Source organism: Scomber japonicus, chromosome 5, assembly GCF_027409825.1.
Source record: "Scomber japonicus isolate fScoJap1 chromosome 5, fScoJap1.pri, whole genome shotgun sequence".
NCBI lineage: Eukaryota > Metazoa > Chordata > Actinopteri > Scombriformes > Scombridae > Scomber > Scomber japonicus.
The window spans coordinates 21,015,509-21,036,338 of NC_070582.1; the positions used below are offsets into that span (position 1 = coordinate 21,015,509).

General features: G+C 38.8%; 2 protein-coding genes across 5 annotated transcripts; both read left to right on the forward strand.

Annotated features, from left to right (window-relative positions):
* Positions 1 to 2,736: 2,736 nt before the first annotated feature.
* On the forward strand, positions 2,737 to 5,328 carry LOC128358298 (muscarinic acetylcholine receptor M2-like). Its single transcript, XM_053318530.1, has 3 exons — positions 2,737 to 2,907; positions 3,132 to 4,001; positions 5,017 to 5,328. Exons 1-3 carry the CDS (start codon positions 2,737 to 2,739, stop codon positions 5,326 to 5,328), a joined length of 1,353 nt encoding a protein of 450 aa, XP_053174505.1.
* A 1,106-nt stretch (positions 5,329 to 6,434) lies between these two features.
* On the forward strand, positions 6,435 to 18,191 carry LOC128358297 (putative adenosylhomocysteinase 3). 4 transcript variants are annotated; one of them, XM_053318526.1, is made up of 17 exons: positions 6,435 to 6,460; positions 8,629 to 8,943; positions 13,096 to 13,207; positions 13,682 to 13,819; positions 14,017 to 14,117; positions 14,305 to 14,407; positions 14,508 to 14,602; positions 15,275 to 15,381; positions 15,465 to 15,581; positions 15,658 to 15,721; positions 16,446 to 16,534; positions 16,636 to 16,706; positions 16,815 to 16,909; positions 17,000 to 17,098; positions 17,691 to 17,759; positions 17,891 to 17,969; positions 18,067 to 18,191. In XM_053318526.1, exons 2-17 carry the CDS (start codon positions 8,680 to 8,682, stop codon positions 18,189 to 18,191), a joined length of 1,728 nt encoding a protein of 575 aa, XP_053174501.1. In that variant the 5' UTR covers positions 6,435 to 6,460; positions 8,629 to 8,679. The 4 variants fall into 4 exon arrangements, with proteins under 4 accessions (XP_053174501.1, XP_053174502.1, XP_053174503.1 ...); XM_053318527.1 differs by lacking the exons at positions 6,435 to 6,460; positions 8,629 to 8,943 and adding an exon at positions 10,000 to 10,074 and having other exon boundaries at positions 13,096 to 13,211; positions 13,689 to 13,819; XM_053318528.1 differs by lacking the exons at positions 6,435 to 6,460; positions 8,629 to 8,943 and adding an exon at positions 10,000 to 10,020 and having other exon boundaries at positions 13,096 to 13,219.
* The last annotated feature ends 2,639 nt before the right edge of the window (positions 18,192 to 20,830 follow it).

The window sequence follows — 20,830 nt, forward strand, 5'->3', positions numbered from 1 at the left end:
ATGTATTGGCTTACCCTGTGGGGGGCTGCTTTTTTAAATTGATCAGAATTAACACAACACAGAAAACTGTTATGCTGAATAATACCACATTCTCATTTTTCAAGTACTCGGCAAATATCTTGATGGGTGACTTTCCCCCATATTAAAAAAACTTGGTGGCATAAGTCCATTTTTCCATGACTAAGTTGGAAAGATTTAAACCAATGTTCAACTGTAGGTGTCTCAGTGCTCATCGGGTAGTTGCAATACAGTGTTTAGCCTGAATTGAGCATAAAGTGACTATCATTTTATTTGTACCTGCCAGTTTTAACTTAGGAGGAAGTAGTCTCGGGATACATATATTTGGGGAGACAGTCAACTCAATAGAGATAATATCAGATATAGTTTGTATGACATCTTTCCAGATTTTTTACATTTTCGGGCAGCTCCAAAGACAGTGGAATAACGTGCCTTCTTCTAGGCCACATTTAATACATAAATCATGATTATAATTATCAAACCAATATAACATGGAGAGAGTGATGTATGTACAGTTTAAATCTGGTGTTGATAGTCTGGCTTTTTTGCCATCTTCAGAAACTAATCGATTGTTGTTTGAGCATTCGATTATCTACAATCATTTCATACAAAAAGGAAACATAGAAATGACCTTGAAGATGATCTAATATGGCCTTTCAAGACTAGAAAGAGGAGGTTTGAATGGGGACTTCTTAAGTTCTGTAAAAATGTAACATGGAAATCATCAAAACTATAAATTATATTATTATCATTATACATATTCAAAACTTTGCTGCCAAAAATCTGAAGCTGGAGTTACTTTTACCTGGAGGAAATCTATATCTAGCACTGTGTGTTAGGTGTGCTTGTATTTTGTACCATATTGTCATAGTATTCTTGACAAATTGTTATGGTTATCTTCAAGCAAGTTTTTCAATGCATCACAGTACGGAGGACAGCTTTACGGGTAATGGAGATGTAGTGGCATTTTCTAGTGTGACTTTATTATAGGATTGTCTGAGAACCAATGCCTTGCTGCATGAGACTGCCCAGTAATACCAGACAAAGTTTGGAAGTGCCCCCCCCCTTTTATATGGCAAGGAAAGTTTGGAATTGAAAGGTGAGCCCCATTAATGTGATCATGCAAACATATTTCTGACCCCACAACATGATTTGTACAAGTACACACATCCAAAATAAAACCTTACCTGGAATCTAACATCTTACCCAGTAACCCTAAATTCACGATGAGTCCAAAATGTCCTCACAACTAAAACCCAAGAATCTCAGACTGTTATGACTGGAACTGAGAATTATAACCAAACTCCCACAGCCAGACAGCCAGACAGCCAAACACACACACGTACACACACACACACACACACACACACACACACACACACACACACACACACACACACACACACACACACACACTTTGTCATGTGCAACAGAAAAGCACCAGAATGGATCTTTGATGAGTAAGTGATAGAGTTAGAGATGCTGTAATGAAGTTTCAACTGGCTGTAAAAGCAGGAAGGCAACATCTCTCAGGTACTGTATGATGTTATCATGTGGCCTAATGGAGTCACTTACAGAGTTTTACCAGTGCACACTGACCCTCATGGTCCCATCTAAGTGTCTTTACATTGATTTTCTGATCAGAATACATTGTTATCACATTGTTACGCTGTGTATATTTGCAGGCCTGTTCCTGATGTTTCCTGATTTTTAATTTCATACAATATCTACTCCTCTTGTATGGTAATCATACTTTACCTTAATTATGGTGTTTTGCTGTCAGTTTTGCCTTTATCCACTCTGACTACACAACACATTAGAAACACAAAAGAACAGGTACTTTTGTATGCATATCATATATTGTTAACATGAGGCTTTTATCCAAAGCACCTAACATCATCTGACATCTGTTTCGAAAAGCAAACACACAGGCCCTAGCGTGCACACACTTGCATGCACACACATTTGGTAACACTCCAAATAAAAATTTAATTTGAAAATAGCAGTACCTTTTTTACATCAAGGACAGCGGAGCTGTCAACTTGACATTTTTGAATTGACTCTCACGTACAGATGAGATACTCTCAAAGGGCATTTTGTGATGCCGGATGGGAAATTCAAATTACCACTATTGAAGTGTGGGTAGCCTCGTGACATCACCCTGTTCGATCTGTCAGGGCAGATTTGATCAGCATTAAGACTTTCAGGTTAGTTAAGATATAGAAGGAGATAGTTGCTTGGCAAGGAAGCAATATAGCTCAAACATAGATATAAATCAAACCAGTGTAGAATAGTTTAAATAGATGACTGCATTATTTAAAAAATATAATGCATATAATAATGTAAAGTTATTAGTTAATACAACTGTATTAACTGAACCAGCTGTAATGTGTTATTCCTGACAGGATGATGTGGGACACTGCTATATATTTTAAACACAGCTGCTGGACTCATTATTTGATCACCTGTCCATCGGTCACACCTGGGCCGAGCTGTAAGCTCAAAAACATTCAAACACCTGCCAACTGTTTACACGCTGAAAGTTTCGCCCAATTTTGCCTCTGTGACTATGCTGACAGGTGAATACACACAAACACACACATTCATACCACTTTTAAAAAATTTAAAAAGTTGCTGTTTCTTTGTCTTTGGCAGACTTTGCACAAATATGACTCGAGCTTGAAGCCTCTGTGAGAAGGACTTCCAAGAACAGACAGAATGGAGACTCCAAATTCATCTCACACCGCCAACATCAGCAGTGTTGTCACCGCTGGCCTCTTCTCTAAGAGCCTGTATACGACTGTGGAGATAGTGCTCATCATCCTGGTGGCTGGATCTCTGAGTCTGATCACTGTCATCGGAAACATCCTGGTCATGCTCTCTATAAAGGTTTGAATTTTCTTGTTTTGATCATAAATGATTAATGACTGTGATTTAAAATCCATCTCTGGACACCATGAAAAGAGCTCCCACAGTGAAGAAGAAAGATAGAGAACAAATACAGCATGTGCAACCCTGTGCAGAGTGGTAATCTAATAGAAATGAGAAAACACACATCACATCGTAGAAAAAGATTAGCATCTGACAGCCTGTTCCATGTTGTTTCTCTAAAGGTGAACAGGAACCTGCAGACCGTCAACAACTACTTCCTGTTCAGCCTGGCCTGTGCAGACCTCATTATCGGTGTCTGCTCCATGAACCTCTACACTGTCTACATTGTGATTGGCTACTGGCCCTTGGGAGCGGTAGTGTGTGACCTGTGGTTGGCTGTCGATTATGTTGTCAGCAACGCCTCCGTCATGAACCTGCTCATCATTAGTTTTGACCGCTACTTTTGTGTCACCAAACCTCTCAGTTACCCAGCACGCCGCAGTACCAAGATGGCAGGCTTGATGATTGCTGCAGCCTGGGTGTTGTCCTTCATCCTGTGGGCTCCAGCCATCTTGTTTTGGCAGTTCATCGTAGGTGAGAGAACGGTGCCATCAGGTGAGTGCTACATCCAGTTCTTCTCCAACCCAGTGGTGACATTTGGCACAGCCATAGCAGCTTTTTACCTGCCAGTGGCCATTATGATCCACCTCTACTGGCGCATCTCCAAGGCCAGCCGCAGCCGCGTGAGAAGGAACAGCAGGAAGACTTCAGGGACCAGTTTGGGAGAAGGCCCATCTCACAGCCAGGAGGATGGGTGTGAGAGCCAGAACAACTGCATCACAACAAGACAGGAGCCTGGGGAGGATGGAGATGGGAAGGAAAAGGAAATGTTGCAGCAGCAAAATGGAAGTGGCCCATGCAAGGAAGAAAAACCAAACCAGGTGGATGCCGTGGATGACAACATCCATGCTTCAACATCTAAGGACACTGAAGTCTCTACTTCATCACAGAAAGGATCAAATAACAGAAAAAAGACAAAGCAAACACAGCCACCTTCCCCAGTGACCTCAGCTGCAGACAGACAGAGTCTGGTCTCAAGGACATTGTTTAAGGTACATTTGTTTACCATTTACAAGCAGAAATCTGATTTAATCAATATTTTTAGATTTGGCAATGTCTGTCTTTCATTTGGTCCACCACTTTGGACCAAATTGGACTCTCAACAATGTTTCAATACATATTGGATTTACTGCCATGGAATCCTAATGAATCTCTAAGACTTTAGTGATGCCCTGAATTTTCCTCCAGCACCACCATGAGATTGACACTGATGGTTACCATATATGGTGACTGTTGATGTATTGTCATAAAATGGGAAATGTGTCCCTTAACTTTTAATCTTCCTCAGGCCAAATGTCAACTTGTCCCAATACTTCAATTCATAATCGAATACCTGCAAAACTATTTCATTTTGGTGCTGAGTAGCAAATGTTAGCATGCTAACTACGATGGTGAGAGTTAAACATCAGCTTGCTAGTATTGTCATTATGAGCATGCTAGCAGGTAAATGCGAATAAATAACTTTTCTAACTAATCTAGGTCACTCATGGACAGTAATGAATGGTAACTTAATACCTAATTACAAATAATGTGACCAAAAAAATGATATGCAATACATAAAACATTTCTTGCCATCAACCAAACATTTACTTTCATCCGCCATGTTTCTGCATATATAACTATTGGCAAGTCATTCACCAAAACTTTGATCAACTTTCCAAGCTGTTGGTTCGACTTGAGGGGGGTGTTCACATTCATTTTCACAGTCAAGAATTCATTTTTATGATTATTGTGACACCACATGAATGACACATAAAAACTGGACTTACATCCAACAGGTTGCCAAGGAAAAAAATGATAATGTTAATTTTTTCAGCTGGATTGGCAACTGTTTGCTAACGTATTAGCCATAACAAGATTGGAAGGTGATAATATGTGAAAGATGTGTTTGTAGCTGCCCCTAAGAGGCCAAGAAAAAGAAAACCATTTATATTGTATATATATTTATATTAAATAAATAAAATATGAATTAAAAAACTAAATCTAAAGACTATTTTCTACTTCCAGGTGACAAAGCAGACTGCTGTGGCAAGATGGAAAAAGAAAGGCCCATCTTCCAGGGAGAAAAAGGTGACACGCACCATCATGGCCATCCTGGTTGCTTTTGTTGCCACATGGACACCATACAACGTGATGGTCTTGATCACCACCTTCTGCTCCATTTGCATCCCAAATTCTCTTTGGACCATCGGCTACTGGCTCTGCTACATCAACAGCACCATCAACCCGGCCTGCTACGCCCTGTGCAACGCTACCTTCAAAAACACCTTCAAGCACCTGCTCCTGTGCCAGTACAAGAACATACGCACCGCACGATGAGAGTGCAAATACTGACTCATTTTATCACTGAGTCACTGACAAGTTAATGTGATGCAGTTTGTAAAATGTAATGACACAAATACTGGAATATAGAACGTGTTCTTATTGTGCACTTCATTTATTTTTCAATGGTAGAACTTATCCACTTCCATTGGGGAAAAAAAGTGTATTTTACATTTACAAGTGTACCATGAACTTAATTTTCAATTATTTAAAAAAAGACATGGAATTGTATTATAACTGTTCAGTCAATGCATTCTCGTGTGAATGTAGTATATTGTGAAAAGTACTTTTGATTGAGTGTGGACGTTGTCCTCTTTGCTCCTTCTATACGAGCTTGTGCAGTATGTTGTTTGTCGTGATTTAACACTGCCAAACTGTAAAAGTTCTAACTTTGTTAAAATCAATTTGTCTTGAATAATATGCTGTAGAAAAAGACAATGTTATTGCATAAACCATAATGAGTGACACTGTGCTGTGAAACGTGGAAAAACAGCCAATTGTAAAATCTGTCTGAATGAAACTGTCTCATCAAATTGAATTAAGGCGAGAGAGAGTAAAAGGCTATTAACAGGTGTAATTTGGTTTGTGTGTGTGTGTGTGTGTGTGTGTATGTGTGTGCAAATCAGTGTGTTTGTGTGGCGCATGCTTCCTCTCTGTTGAATTAAACCAGTCCTTATTAAGCTGATGTGTTGTGCAATGATTCTAAATGTGATATCTGTCCATATCTTCCTCTCGTCCTTCATATATTAAAATGTTTTCCTCAAAAACATTATAATAAAAGAGATAATGATAGAACATTATATTTAGTGCCATTTTTGTTTGTCGTTCATGTGTGTACAGGATTAAACTGGTTAGTTTACAGAGTAAGTGCATTGAGGCTGATTCATAAGACTGAGCTGGACTTTTGCCCATTTCCTGTTACTGCTGCCTTATGAGGAACTGCAAACTGCAGTGACAGATGGGACACCCAGAGGAGCAGATCAGCATGACAGCTTAAAAAAACCCCAAGAAAACAGGGTTGCAGTTTGTGTAAGAAACACTGTCGAAAATGAGGAGAATGAGGAAATCCTTACCCTGCTCAATCTGACTGATGAATTCAAAATGGTTGACAAAGGCATAATGTGTGCTGGTAAGTGAGCAGCAGCTCGAAAAACACTTCCTGCAGAGTGTAGATGACGGTAAAGATGTGACAAATGTGTTATGTTGTAAATTAATCTTGCACCAAAACTATCTGTCTTTGCAGCTAACAGGACACAACAGGAACATAAATGATCACAAGCATTGCAACCTAACTTCTTTCTGGTTGAGTTTCCTCACTACTGTTGTCCTTCTTATAACAATAATAAGGATGCCATTTGATGCCAATAAGGCCATTTGAATGAACAACTGTTTTTTTTAAATGTATGTATATGTATACGACTTGAACTTCAACTTTGAACTTTATATGTTCTGTGATAAAAAAAAACAAAACTTGGCAGTAGAAGAAAATAAGAACTACTGTGAGAAAAACAGAGCAAAAGCAGGCTGGTTTCCTGGCCATAAGAACAAAAAAGAACCTTTGTGGACACCCCAGTGGGTACTAACAGGAACATTTTTATACCTCTCCTAATTTAACACCCTAGTCTGAAATTCCTTCACTGAATAGAAATGAGAAACAGAGAGTGGGAGGATTGGATGCAGCATTGCTCTCTCTCTCTCTTTCTCCCACTGCTCCTCCCTCAGGTCTGAGTCATAAAACTCTCCTGGTTCCTGTCAAGACACAGAAACAGGCCAGAAGGGACCAAACTAAAATCTTCACACTGAGCAAAGAAAAGACAGAAGGTTTCTCTGTTTTAGCTGTGGGAAAAGTCCTCTGGACACTGTGGACCTGTGTTGCCCTCTAGTGGTAGAGCCAAAATGTCTTACGCTTCTGGACCTGAAAGTTCAGTGGCAGAAGTCTGACAATTATTACTATTCCCAACATGCACTTGTGAAACATTTTCAGTTTATACATAAGACTGTGAAAGAAAACAAACTTCTCTAAAATGCTAGACTAGAAAAGACACACAACCACAGCACTAACAACTAATACTTTCTTTAAAACAACACATCCAAGTTATTAGTGGCTTGTATCAAAGAACTAAGGCTACTAAGGACACCGATTTTACATAAAATGTACTGCAGATTTAATAAAAGGTCATAATCAGTGCTCCACACATTTGAGGTAAAGCTGCAACTGTTTCTAACAAAGTTGCATGTTAACTTCCAACAGATTCGATTTACTGTTTTTAATTGATAAAGTAAAATGTAAAGAAGATGTTGGTTTGGATTCTTCCTGGTTCCTCATACCTGGACCAGCAGTGTTTTAGAGCAGTTCAAGTCAAATGGGAAGATACTGTATTTTGTGCACAGTAGATAGGACATGGGACAGAGATGCATATATAATGAGGATTTTTTGTGTTTTCCAAAATTGTTTGGATTTCTATGAAGACTTTTTTTTAAATGGCTGACAGATTCTTTAGTTTGCAATAATTGATATTACTGGATGCTTATGTTGTTGTGTTTTGCACCTCTGGGCAGCGCACCTATGCCAGTCAGTCGCTCGGAGAGAGAAATCTCTTGCTACAACTTGCCAGTAAAGCTGTCAGAAATTTACCTTTTATGACTTCCTGTAAACTCAAAATGACGCTTCAGTTTCAGCATAACATTTTATAAAGTGGTTTGTGTGGTTTCCTGGAGCAGAAATAACACCCTTCACTGATGACAGTTTAGTTCTCGTCTTTCAGGCATAAAGGGAAGTAGTCGGTCACCACGGGGCCACTATTGATATGGATGTTGTATAATGTAAACACGTCAGTACTGTATGCCTGCTTGTTTATAATGTAACTGTTTGCATTGCACTCATGTCATTGCAGTCATGGTAAATTGAGTCTGTGTTATCAAAGACAACACAAAAACAAGAAGCATCTTAGCATGTCTAAATGCCTGAACACCTGAATGAAATAAGTAGTGTAAGTAAATGTTTCTTTTAGCATAAACAGAAAAGCAAAACAAAACACTGCATTCACCTACAGTCTGTGGCAGTTTAATAGAAATAAGTTATATTCCTACATGTCCTAATTATATTTTCTTTGTGGCAGATAGCCGAGGTCACTTCAGTGTTTACCCTGTACGCACTGCATCCAGAGCTAATTATCTACTTTACATTTAGTCAAACTAACCCAAGAGCTGCTTCTGTTTAGAGTAAACATGCTCCTTGCAGGAGGTAATATCACATGCATGTGGGCATGGCTGAGCTGTTCCGGGTCTTGCTGTTAGATCACCTGAGCAGGAATTGGATTCACTTCATCATCAGCTGCCAGTGGAGTCATGGCAGAGGAGAAAGAGCAGACGAGAGCCTCCTGTGAAGACCTGACACTACCTGATGAGTATCCTCCACCACACACAGAGTTGGATGGAGCTGCCACAGAGGAGAACAGCAAAGATCAGGAGGTAAAATGCAGCCCAAACGTACTGCAGATGCTAAAGGCAGCGGAGAGCAGATGTACACCTCAAGGTCAGGACAAAGAGGGTGAAGAGGTGACAGAAGACGGGAAAGGAGAGCTTATCACTGAAGCTCTGAAGACTGACATGGTGAGCACAGATGACTCTTCACCACTTGACTTTGACTGAGTTTGTCATTCCTTTCTAGATCAAGACATTGTATAGGACATCCTGTATACAGGAAGCGTGAATCTGCATTTATTTAGGTTGTTAATGATTTTTTGTTGCAACATGCAGGCCTCTATGAATGTTTCACCAGCACACCCACACATACATTTTGTTCTTCTGAGAAGATTAACAGACTTGATGCCAACAACTTACAAAAAGTTAGAGGGCTTGTAAAAGATCTAAAAAAGATGGTAAAATATAATTCTCTGGCCACTATGTTTGATTTGCGTAGGTCAAGCTTCAAAAACACTCACAGTACTTTTCCCATAATGTAACCTGATAATGTCCTATATTAGATCTTTCCTGCTTAGTAAATGTTCATGTCTTTTAAACTCAGAATTTGACTTCTCAAGACTTTTTGTACTTTCAGTACCTCTCAGCCAGACCTCTAGTAGCCCTGCAGAGCTGCTTTAGTCATTTAGCGGACAGACAACAAAGAGTCATTCTGCTCTATTGTCTGATTTATGTGAAGAAACCAAAGCTGCCTTCTGTGTCCTTGAATGCAACTAAGGCTTGTGTTTTTTCACTTGGCTGGTTCTTCTGTCCTGTAGCTACTGCCCTCTTCTTTCTCTCAATAACTAAGTCTCTCATGAATGTGTGGTCATGTATGTACATCTTTCTGCTCTCTATTTAATACATACCCTGAGAGCAGAGTGCGTTGTGCTGTATGTACTTATATTCATCTGTGGCCTCAAGTCACACTCAACTGAGCTTCTCTCTCCTTTACGGCTCATGTTCTCCTCATCATCTTTAACTCGTTCCTCCACTATATTTTCCCAGAGTTCCCTGCTGTTAGCCTCACAAAGATCACTTTTCTTGCCCTCTATCCTCTCTCCACCTGTCACCTGTGCCTGCTGGGTGAGGGTGTGGCTTAAAGCGTCACTCTGGGAACTCTGTAACCAATCTGCAGTCTGACAGCATCTGACTTGCAGCTCTGCAGGTTTCTTTGCATGGTCGCTGTGAAAGTGCTTTGCCAGCATGAAGAAGGTGTACAGTCTAGTGAACATGACTAAAGCCAAGGACCAGGAGGCAGTGCAGTCCATCTGCATCAAGGTATCATTCTTTTTAGAGGCACTCTTGTTCTCTTGATGTGAAAGGTTTTTCTTATGAAGGGCAGAAAGTCAAATATTCTGTGGAATTATTGGTACAAAGCTGTTTTAATGGGAATATGCAAATCATAATTTTTAAACCTCTAAAAATATGAATTTGCTTGACTTTTGGGCCTTAATTGACTCCAAAGAAAGAAGAAGAAATGACAAAAAAGTTGTTGAGAAATTCACACTTTCTCAGGCCATAAATGATTGGCTTTCTTTGTATTTACATAGTAACTGCTGGCTTAAATTCAAACTGAGATAGCTATGTCATTAAGTAAATTTTCACCCTTGTCCAAGTCACGCCAAGTTTAACGACCTTTTGTGTTAAAGATTAAGCAGCTGCTTGAGTAAGTGCAATGAAATACATGCTGGATTCACGCAATTGTGTTCAAGTGATCATTACTTAATGAATAGTCAGATCTTAACTTTACTTTGAACAGGCACCAGTTCTGAAGTTTAATATTTTATTTAAGAAGTTATTTTATTTTAAGTTTCTTACATTCAGGAATCATTACTTCTATTTCTCTGATTACAGGATTCATTGTGTTCATATTTAATCATGCAGATCAGTGAGATGGACCAATTTTACATTTTAGGTTTTACACACAAAAAGAAAGAAACTTGAAACTTGTGTCAACCAAAGTGCTCAAAGTGGAGCACATTGGGTTCAGATCATCAAACTGGATTCCTGCGAAGAAAAGAGGATCACAAAAAAACGTATTTATGTGAAATGTGTTGTGAAAATGTGCTAATGGTAATTGGTAAGACATTATTTTATCGACCTCAGTGTATCACCCTGTCTAAAGGTCACAGAAATCTCAAAGAGAACAATGACACAACTGTTTCTATAGTTTGTGAGTCCTTTCTGTGTCTGTTGAAATGTTTTTGTGTTCTTTCTTTGTCTTTATTGGATAGTTAATAGCTAAGTGATAACATGAACTGAGGGAACAAAAAGATGACATGAAACAAAGGTCTTGGACAAGGCTTGTTACATAGTTAGAATCTTAAGCCTTTAGGCCAACAGGAAACATATTTATGATGTCATATTATCAATAACAAAAAACAAAAAATTGAATCAGAGCAGTTTGGTCAGAAACCCCTGCAGGCATGCTTGTTTAAAACCTTCATAAGCATCTCAGGTTTAATTGCTCCTAATAATGAAGTGAGAGCTCAGTTTGAGTGGCAGCACCACATGAAAGATCCTTAATCCTTCCTGGTCATGATGCCTTCCTTCTCTTACTTCACCTCTGCATCTTTAATACATGTCATTAGCTAAAGGCATTAGACGTGAATGTGGAGTCTTATATGTTATCCATATAGATACACAGTAATGGCTGTGTACAATATGAGAAGCAATCCGCATGCAGCTGCGTGACTTACAGCAGTGAAAGGCAGATTATAATGCCATTATAATCGTTATATGGGGTTTTTCAATCATAATACACAGTTTCATATTTAACATCACTTTATACCCAGATTGAGTCCCAGATTATTTCTGAAATAATTGAAATTGTCAGCTGGCAATCACAGTTTGACTTTATTCTTTAGTCTGGCATGGCTGTGATGAAAAGTCACTTCAGGATTTTTCACTCATACCTTGTTGATAATAGACATGGTCACCTCATCATCCAGATATTTTTTTTCATGTCAACGAGACCTAACTTCTTATTTTTATAACTCTGAATTACTTGGATTCAACTATTCTGCACAAAATGTACATTTCACATCAAATGCAAAGACTGTAGTGCAAACATTTCAATTTTTGCCTTTTGTAAATGAAAATAATGTGTATTGTTCTGAACTGATGCACACACATTTTAGTATTTATGTTTTATTTCTTTTAGCACAAAGAGTAAAAATCATGTTTCTACGTTTTTATAGAAAATACAAAATAGTATCTAATCATTCTAAGGGGTCTTTGAATAGAAATGATAGAATAGTACTTTCCTCCTTTTGGCCACTTTCATCTGAAAAAAAAGTCAGCCTGACTTTCTTTTAAAGTGACAAAGAGCTCAAAATGACATTTTGTAGAGGTCACAGTGTGACATGGAGTGACATAGAGCACTTACACTGCTTGAAGGGATACTCCAGTGATTTCATTTCTTTGAAAGACTTGCAAGAGACAGATTCAAACTTGATATCTTCTTTCATTAACTCCTCCCAGACAGATAAATGACTGCATCTTTTACTACCCCCCCCCCCCCCACACATGTTATGATAATGTTATTTTCCCTCCAGATACACAAAAGACATTATACAATATTCTCATGTGTTCTCATACTACTCTATATGTTTCTGTTTTTTCTCTGTTTTTTTTTGTTTGTTTTGTTTTGTTTTTGTTTTTAATAGTTAAGTTTTCATTGGGTTTTCAGCTCTGAATGTAAAAGCATGAACACACATACAATATAGCACTGAACAATTCAATACTGAACAATAGAAATAGTTGTTATTCCAGTTATATGCTAACAGTAAAGTTGGATATGTTCCTATTTTTGTGGCAGTGTGTGACTAGCGTGGGGTGTGGTGCCTGGGTTGTTGTGTGCGTGCATCCATACACGTAGGTTAAAACAAAGAAAGAAAGAAAACATCAAAATTCCCACAATAGAAACAGCAGATTGTAGTAGGAGGGAATAAGCCCCACAGTAAGCCTCTAGTCATTTTTTTTTGGAGCTTGACTTGAAGCTTGAGGCTCAGGCAGCAGAGGTAGAGTGAGCAGCCAGGGAGCAGACATGGCCAAGTGGGATTCCTGTGGCAGCAGCCCAGCCTTCAAACAGCCACACTGGATGGTGAGACAGCAGCAGACAGATGAGAGCAGTGAGATGGTGGAATTAAGAAAATCCATGTGAAGTGTGGTACTCATGCAACTGTTTTAAGCATTGAGGTGCTCAGCTTCTCCACCTGTGACCCACAGCTGACACTTTGTGCCTTTTTCAGTTTTTTGTTTTATGTGTTTGTGTCTCTTTTTTTTCTTGCTTCTTAGCAAATCCAGCTGACTGACCAGAAACAAGAATTCAACAAACGTCCCATCAAGGCAGGTCGACGCTCACTGTCTCGGTCCATCTCACAGTCATCTACAGTTAGCTACAGTTCAGGTAAGCAAACAAGTAAACACAACACACAAATACACACACACACACACACACACACAGACACACGTTCTTAAGCTTGGTCACATGTCTTTGATATATAAACGGATCCAGGGAGCTGATTCTGATCTCAGCAGCACGAGAACTACAGGCCCAGAGGATTAGCCTGGCTGCTTTCTCCTTCAGCTAAACCTTCATTAAAAGGAAAAAGTCTTCTGAAGAATTAAGTCTCTTTAATTTGGTCCTAATCGGCTCTGTGAGCCTTTCTCAAACATGTCAATCACTGCCGCGGTTTATTCAGACTTCAAAGATTCAGAGAAAAGAGTCACCTAGCTGGAGTCTTATTCTGAACACTGCCTTACAAACAACAACTAGGGCTGGAAACTTGAGCCAGTTCACACTATACAAGCAATCCAACAAATCATGTGTGTCTGTATTAATCTGTAAAGCATGTTTGATTTTCGTCGTTCTGTGCTGCAGTGTGTAGTGACAGCTCTGAGGATGGGTCATCTCCCACAGACAAGGTTCAGAAGACCTCCAAGGGCTCTTCTGACTTTTGCATCAAAAATATCAAACAAGCTGATTTCGGACGCAAAGAAATCCGAATTGCAGAGCAAGGTGAGGACAGACTCTGTAAACCACTATTTAGGTATTCACAAAATACACAAAATAACTATTCATACAGCAACCATCGAAGAAGAGAAGAGAAGACCCAGAAAGAGGAGATAAAATGAGAATATGAAGACATAATATGTGTGCAATCATGATGTCCTTCTCAAATTGAAAGTGATTCGGTCACCATCTGTGATATTTAGAAATGCCAGCACTGATGGTCCTGAGGAAAAGAGCAGGAGGGGAGAAGCCTCTGGCTGGAGCTAAAGTGGTGGGCTGCACACACATCACTGCACAGACAGCAGTGAGTTTAACACACACACACACACACACACACACACACACACACACACACACACACACACACACACACACACACACACTGAACACTTCATGTTCATGTATTTGTTATTATACTATATTTTCTCATAATGCATGCATTGGTGTCTTTGCGTCAGACATAGTCTCAGTGTGTTCGTGGACTCTTGCAGGTACTGATTGAGACTCTGTCTGCGTTGGGGGCTCAGTGTCGCTGGGCGGCCTGTAACATCTTCTCCACTCAGAACACTGTGGCTGCAGCTCTGGTTGAAGCAGGTACGACTGTCTGTGCCGCTCCTCCACCTGACTCATTTTCTTCATTTTCTTCATACTTCCTGACTTTGTGTTTAGATCAGCTGCTTTTTACCCCTCTCAGGCACTCCAGTGTTTGCGTGGCGGGGAGAGTCAGAGGAAGACTTCTGGTGGTGTATTGAGCGATCTATCGGAACTGATTCCTGGCAACCCAACATGGTACTGTGACCAGACCCCAACTAGTTATCTGTCACAGGGAGGCTATAGAAAAGACAGTTTAGTCAAGATCTAAATTAAAATTCACCCAAAGGTTAAAATATGCAGATATTCTAAATTTAGTATTATCGGTTTTGGCCACTTTTGGCTGGAGACAATACATTTTTGTATCCCTGAAAATGTATGTTTTTGACTAATTAGTACAAAACAACTTTGAAATTATGTTTTATCATTATTTTATTTATTTTTTAGCTACTTTTAGTCACTTTTTCTTACTTTACTGTGTATACAAAGTTCACATGGTCCAGTTAACATTGGACAAAAACTGTAATGTGACTTTCTGTACAAATAAATATAAATTTCCTGTCATTTTGTTGAAATCTGTAGTAAAACTAAATTTTTAGTCTGTGGACTTAAGTACATTTGTAGAGATATTGTTAATTTTTTTTTGATGTAACATTTTGGTGGTTTGAGCTCCAAAAACCAAGTAACAAAGTCACAGACAATATCACCAAAGTTCAGATGGAAACTATCTATATAGATCTGAAGTTTTCTTGCATTTTGGTGAACTATGCCTTTAATGATTTTCCCAGTTCAGTGTGTTGAACAACCAAAGTTTTAAGGACTATGTTGATGGAGAGCCATAGACCACTTTGTTTTTTTCTCTCTCGTCAGATTCTGGACGATGGTGGTGACCTGACCCACTGGATCTATAAGAAGTACCCGAGCCGGTTCAAACGGATCAAAGGCATCGTGGAGGAAAGTGTTACAGGAGTCTATCGGTCAGTTTTACACAAAGCTTGAATGATCTTCCATGAGTGTCATTGTCCAGACTACACAAACGAGTCTCTACTCTCAATTACAGGTTGTACCAGCTGTCAAAAGCAGGCCGGCTATGTATTCCTGCTATGAACGTTAATGACTCAGTGACCAAACAGAAGTTTGACAACCTGTACTGCTGCAAAGAGTCCATACTGGATGGGTAATGAATCATGTTGTGAAAATAAACATGTGACACTGGAGAGCAACGACCTGACTGTATTGAACTCTCCTTTCAGGCTGAAGCGAACCACTGATGTTATGCTTGGTGGAAAACAGGTGGCAGTGTGCGGATATGGTGAGGTCAGTAAAATCCAGTCCTACTGTCCAATATATGTGCAATATGTGTGAACAAGCCTATCTTCACACTTCTGAGTTCTTTCTGTATTTTTGAATGTTTGAGATTTTAGACAATGTGCTCACCACTTTGTTTGAGAAAGATTTGCATTTTAACGTCACAATAATCCCCTGGACAAAGCCAGGCCATTGAAGAAATGGTTTTGGTCTAGAAGAACTAGACTGTCCTGCATAGAGTACTGACTTCAACCCAATCTAACACCTTTGGGTTTATTTCAAACACCAACTGCAATTATCACCAAACCTCAGTAATGCTCTTTTAACTGAACTGGAGCAAATCCCTGCAGCTGGTTTGCAAAATTGCATGGAAAGTCTTCCAAGGAGACTAGAGGCTGTTACAGCAGCACATTAAAGCCTGTGATAATTCAGTGGTGGAAAGTAACTAAGTACATTTACTGGAGTAAAGTACTTTACTATAGTTTTGAGCTACCTCCAGTTTCTGCTGCTTTATACTTTTCAATGATGTAACTACTTCCACCGCTATTATAAAATACTGCATGAGTGTAATGATTCGCTGTGAAAGGTCCGCTTTTTTGGGTGTCTGCATGCTTTTGGGCATATAGTGTATGCCTTAACTTTAAAAGCAAACAAATGCCAAATTTTAGCTTTACAGACTTTCTGTATGCCACTTTGTGTGAAACTCCACCAACTGCTTTTCCTCCGTTTGCAGGTTGGCAAAGGCTGCTGTGCTGCCCTGAAGGCATTGGGCGCTGTTGTGTATGTCACAGAGGTGGATCCCATTTGTGCCCTTCAGGCCAGGTATGAACAGATGGAGCTTTTATCAGCACAGATGTGGAGTGTGGTTCTCCCCTCGTAGCACAATGTCATGCAATATTTGTATCATCCTCTCCTCTTCTCAGCATGGACGGCTTCAGAGTTATCAAACTGAGTGAAGTGGTCATACAGGTAGACATGGTCATCACCTGCACAGGTATCTGCTGTTCTGTAACAAGCCATACTGTAATACTGTTATCAACACAGTTCAGTTAACTTTCTAACACAGTATTAATGTTATACGCCACGTCTGTTTTATCTGCAGGCAATAAAAATGTGGTTGGGAGGAAACATCTGGACAGAATGAAGAATGGTTGCATTGTCTGCAACATGGGACACTCCAACACAGAGATAGACCTGGTGTGAACAGTGTGTGTGTGTGTGTGTGTTTATGCATGTTTTTATGTGTGTGCAGGCCTGTGTGTCTAAAATGATGGCTCTGTTTCTCAGGCAAGTCTGCGGGCTGGTGAGCTGAGGTGGGAGCGTGTGAGGTCTCAGGTGGACCATGTTATATGGCCTGATGGCAAAAGAATAGTCCTGCTGGCTGAGGTGATGATACTGTTATTATTATTATTATTATTATTATTATTATTATTACTATCATTATTATTATTATATACGAGCATCAAACGATAATGCACCAAAACTATACACATTTATGGTCAAATATAGCCCCACAGTGAACAGTGAACTGAGGTCTTGATCATACTGATGTCACTGTGGGGAAAAGCACAGATGTGAAAAAAGTCTATTATGGATCCAACCAGATTTAATGGCAGATGTGTTGCGACGGTTAAGTGCAGTATGCCTACCAGAAAGTTGGGACAAGACACATGATTCAAAAGGCTGATAAATGATTTTATGTGAACTTATTGATTCAGAGGTTTTGGTATAAAGCTGAAAGCAATAGTTTTTAAGTCAGGAGTTTTGGCTAGGTGGGGTTAAGCACTATAATGGTTTAGTTTGGTTGTGGTTAGGTTGAGAATCTCACACAGATTTCCAGTCTTGCCTGTAACAACAGATAGGCTACATATATAGCACACCTGTCCAGAACTAAACTTTAACTATATTATACGCAAAGCAGTTTCTTTCAGTCTTTATAAGTGTCTGCTGTTACATTATTTTGGATCTTTTCTCTCAGGGCCGTTTGCTGAATCTGAGCTGCTCCACAGTGCCCTCATTCATCCTCTCTGTCACCGCTACAACTCAGGTGTAGAAATATGTTTTATCTTGTCCACATCAGAGATTTATCCAGCAGCATCTTATTCATTATTTTTCAAAGGTTTCACAGAGGAAGTGTCAGTAGTTATGTCACGCATGAGGCTGACCTTTGTGTTTCAGGTGCTGGCTCTCATAGAGCTGTACAATGCTCCAGAGGGACGATACAAACAGGATGTCTACCTGCTGCCAAAGAAGATGGGCACGTCCTCAGCTTTTATACCATAAAAATGGTTACATTTGATTATTTATATAGTATAAAACACATTTTGATTTTTAAAAATTGCATACGTTTTCAGATGAATATGTGGCCAGTCTCCACCTGCCTGCGTTTGATGCTCACCTCACAGAGCTGACCGATGAACAGGCCAAGTATCTAGGCATCAGCAAACACGGGCCGTTCAAACCCAACTACTACAGGTAAAGACAAGTACACTGTTTATCATACACAATAAAAAAAACACATAGACACATGTATTTTATTTCTTGTATCTAACAAAAGTGATTTTCAAATAGGTATTGACCCTCAGGACATGGAGTGGAGAGACAGACGCTCTTCCTGTTGAGAACGTTGATACCTCTTACATACCTGCAGATTGAGCAATGACGCCCTCTCCAGTCTGAATCTAGCTGACACTGAATAATGTGTGGAGACCTTTTTACTGCTGTTCACTGATTTTTCTGTCTGTGTTACACTGTTCCTGGTAACAAATGTACACACTTTCTAGACCGTGATTACTGAATTTCGGTGGAAGACTGAAATCATTTAAATGAATAGTTATTATCTACTCCTGGAATTGGAATAATATCAACTATATAATTTATGAATTAGAATTGGTAGACTGACAATCAAATATTTGGTAATTAACATATGATCACAGGTAGTAGATAGACAAACTTGATATGATCAATTTTAAATTCAACAGTCCATTCTCACAATAAATTAAATCCAAATTTAAAATATTTTACTGAGTTATTACTGTATAAAGATAATTGCTGTTATTGCAAACATTATAATAAAGGCTCAGTTTTTCTCTTTCTCAAAGGTTTTTTTTTCTCCTAATTTCATTACAACAAAAACAGAGCAACGCAGGAAAAATTCATTTGTGTGGCATAAAGCCAACTCAATGTGCTTTGCATAAAGCATTAAAACTAAGAACAAGAAAGACAGCATGAATCATTAAAACAAATGAAACGAAGGAGGTATTAATTAAAACCTCTCAGTTAAAGAAACTGCATTTGTTTTAGTTTGCATGGTGACAGAAACAAACCTAAATGATCTGCACTCACACTCATCAGTCTACAACCACACAACCCTGCAAAGACTTTTAAAAGATTTAATCTCTAGTTTGCAGACAAACAATGACTACAGCTCTCAGGAAACAGGAAGACAGGAAACCTCTAGAGACACTTTTAAAGATACATTAGTTCAGTTTTTGTCTTCAGGTTTCAGAAATATTTATCAAAGCTGGGGTTTGTGCTGACAGGCATTTTGCCCACTTGGGGGCGTCAGAGCACCACTTGTGTTTATGTAATACTAAAAGGGTAATTGATTATTTTATGACTATTGAAGGCCTCAGTGTTCTGTTTTGTCCTGCTGTCAAAATTTTCAGCACTGACTCCACATAACAGCAAAGTTTTTGGTTCAAGACTGAGATAAATCTAGGATCAAGTGGTAGATGGATGGGTGACAAAGGCAGATATTATATATGTTACATTATATGTATGTATGAACACAAAAAATATCTTCATGCTTAATACAAATCTTCATACAATACATCAGTAATATCATAAACTGATAGTAGTGCATTGTATTTGAAATCTTACCATTATCACTGTCATATAAAGTGAAAGTTTGAGGTCACACACCATTTAATTTTTTTAGTTGGAAATTGTATGATTTAACCAACTTTTTTTGTGCAGTTGATATACATTCTTATACATTTGTCCCATGTATACTCAGAAATTCAAAAAACGTCTTTAAAAAATGCCTCCTGCACATTCAATAACATTCATTGAAATCATGATGGTTGTTATGTTCTCCTGTTTTAGGTGCAAACTGTATGATTGTAAATGTTTATTCTCCATAAACAAATAGAGAAACTCTCTCTGCTTTCTGAAAGATGAATTACGGAATAATCATACATTTGTTAATGACTGATGAGAGATATCTGAATGAAAAATAGATTATGATTCATCATAGAGAGACCAATTATGAGGAGATACTGTGAAGGGTCTGAATATGAACAGTATGTAGAACTGTGTTCGAAAATGCAGCTCTGGTCTTTATTAGTCATAATATAAAAGCATGCATATAGATATATTTCAGCAGGTTGTTGTTAAGACATTTATGAGTTATATATGTAGCATGTTACAATTACAGTATTTTTTTACATATTAAATCTTACTCTGCCCTCCTTAATGAGTCCACGGTGACTGAACTTTACATCAAATTTAAGTATTAACACATGAGAGAAAAGACAATCATCCCTGTTCTCTCTTTCGCTGTGGAGCTGATTCTCTGTTCATACACTACAGAACATGAACTCTACAAATCAGGTTATCTGGGATCAGTTTTCACTCTCACTGTCCATCTTTGGCCTCATTAATCATAACGACCACAAACACCAAAATGTGATTATTGTCTCCACAAGGTTAAGGGCTGCAGTGTGTGAAAACGGCTGATGAGGGTTTTTGTCTGCTCCGTCTCTGTATTCACTGTCATGGCTGATGATATATTCTTCAATCACAATGTATTGTGTATTTCACACAGTGTTTGACCCTCCTTTCTTATAATTACAGAGCTAGTCAGGCTCCCCTGGTCTTGTTCAATCATGCGTGTGCCCTCCATCTCTGCCAAATTTTCCTCTATCCAAATTCTTCACACTAGAGTAAATTTATTTTATACTATGTCATCTTTTTATTTTATTTCATTTGATGAACTGTTATGTGTATAATATACACCATATTGTTATTGAATTTATTTGCACATATGGTTCTACTGAAAGACTACCACAGTATTTGGTTTAATTGAGTTATTAACTTGCTGAAGAATCCGCTAAG

What these genes read in the sequence shown, in the direction of transcription:
- LOC128358298 (XM_053318530.1), top strand. Translation starts at nt 2,737, where the DNA reads ATGGAGACTCCAAATTCATCTCACACCGCCAACATCAGCAGTGTTGTC. An exon ending in TGGTCATGCTCTCTATAAAG is followed by an intron (nt 2,908 to 3,131) that starts GTTTGAATTTTC and finishes GTTTCTCTAAAG; the next exon opens with GTGAACAGGAACCTGCAGAC. An exon ending in TCTCAAGGACATTGTTTAAG is followed by an intron (nt 4,002 to 5,016) that starts GTACATTTGTTT and finishes TTCTACTTCCAG; the next exon opens with GTGACAAAGCAGACTGCTGT.
- LOC128358297 (XM_053318526.1), top strand. Translation starts at nt 8,680, where the DNA reads ATGGCAGAGGAGAAAGAGCAGACGAGAGCCTCCTGTGAAGACCTGACA. An exon ending in ATTCCTGGCAACCCAACATG is followed by an intron (nt 14,603 to 15,274) that starts GTACTGTGACCA and finishes CTCTCTCGTCAG; the next exon opens with ATTCTGGACGATGGTGGTGA. An exon ending in CTGTCACCGCTACAACTCAG is followed by an intron (nt 17,760 to 17,890) that starts GTGTAGAAATAT and finishes TTTGTGTTTCAG; the next exon opens with GTGCTGGCTCTCATAGAGCT.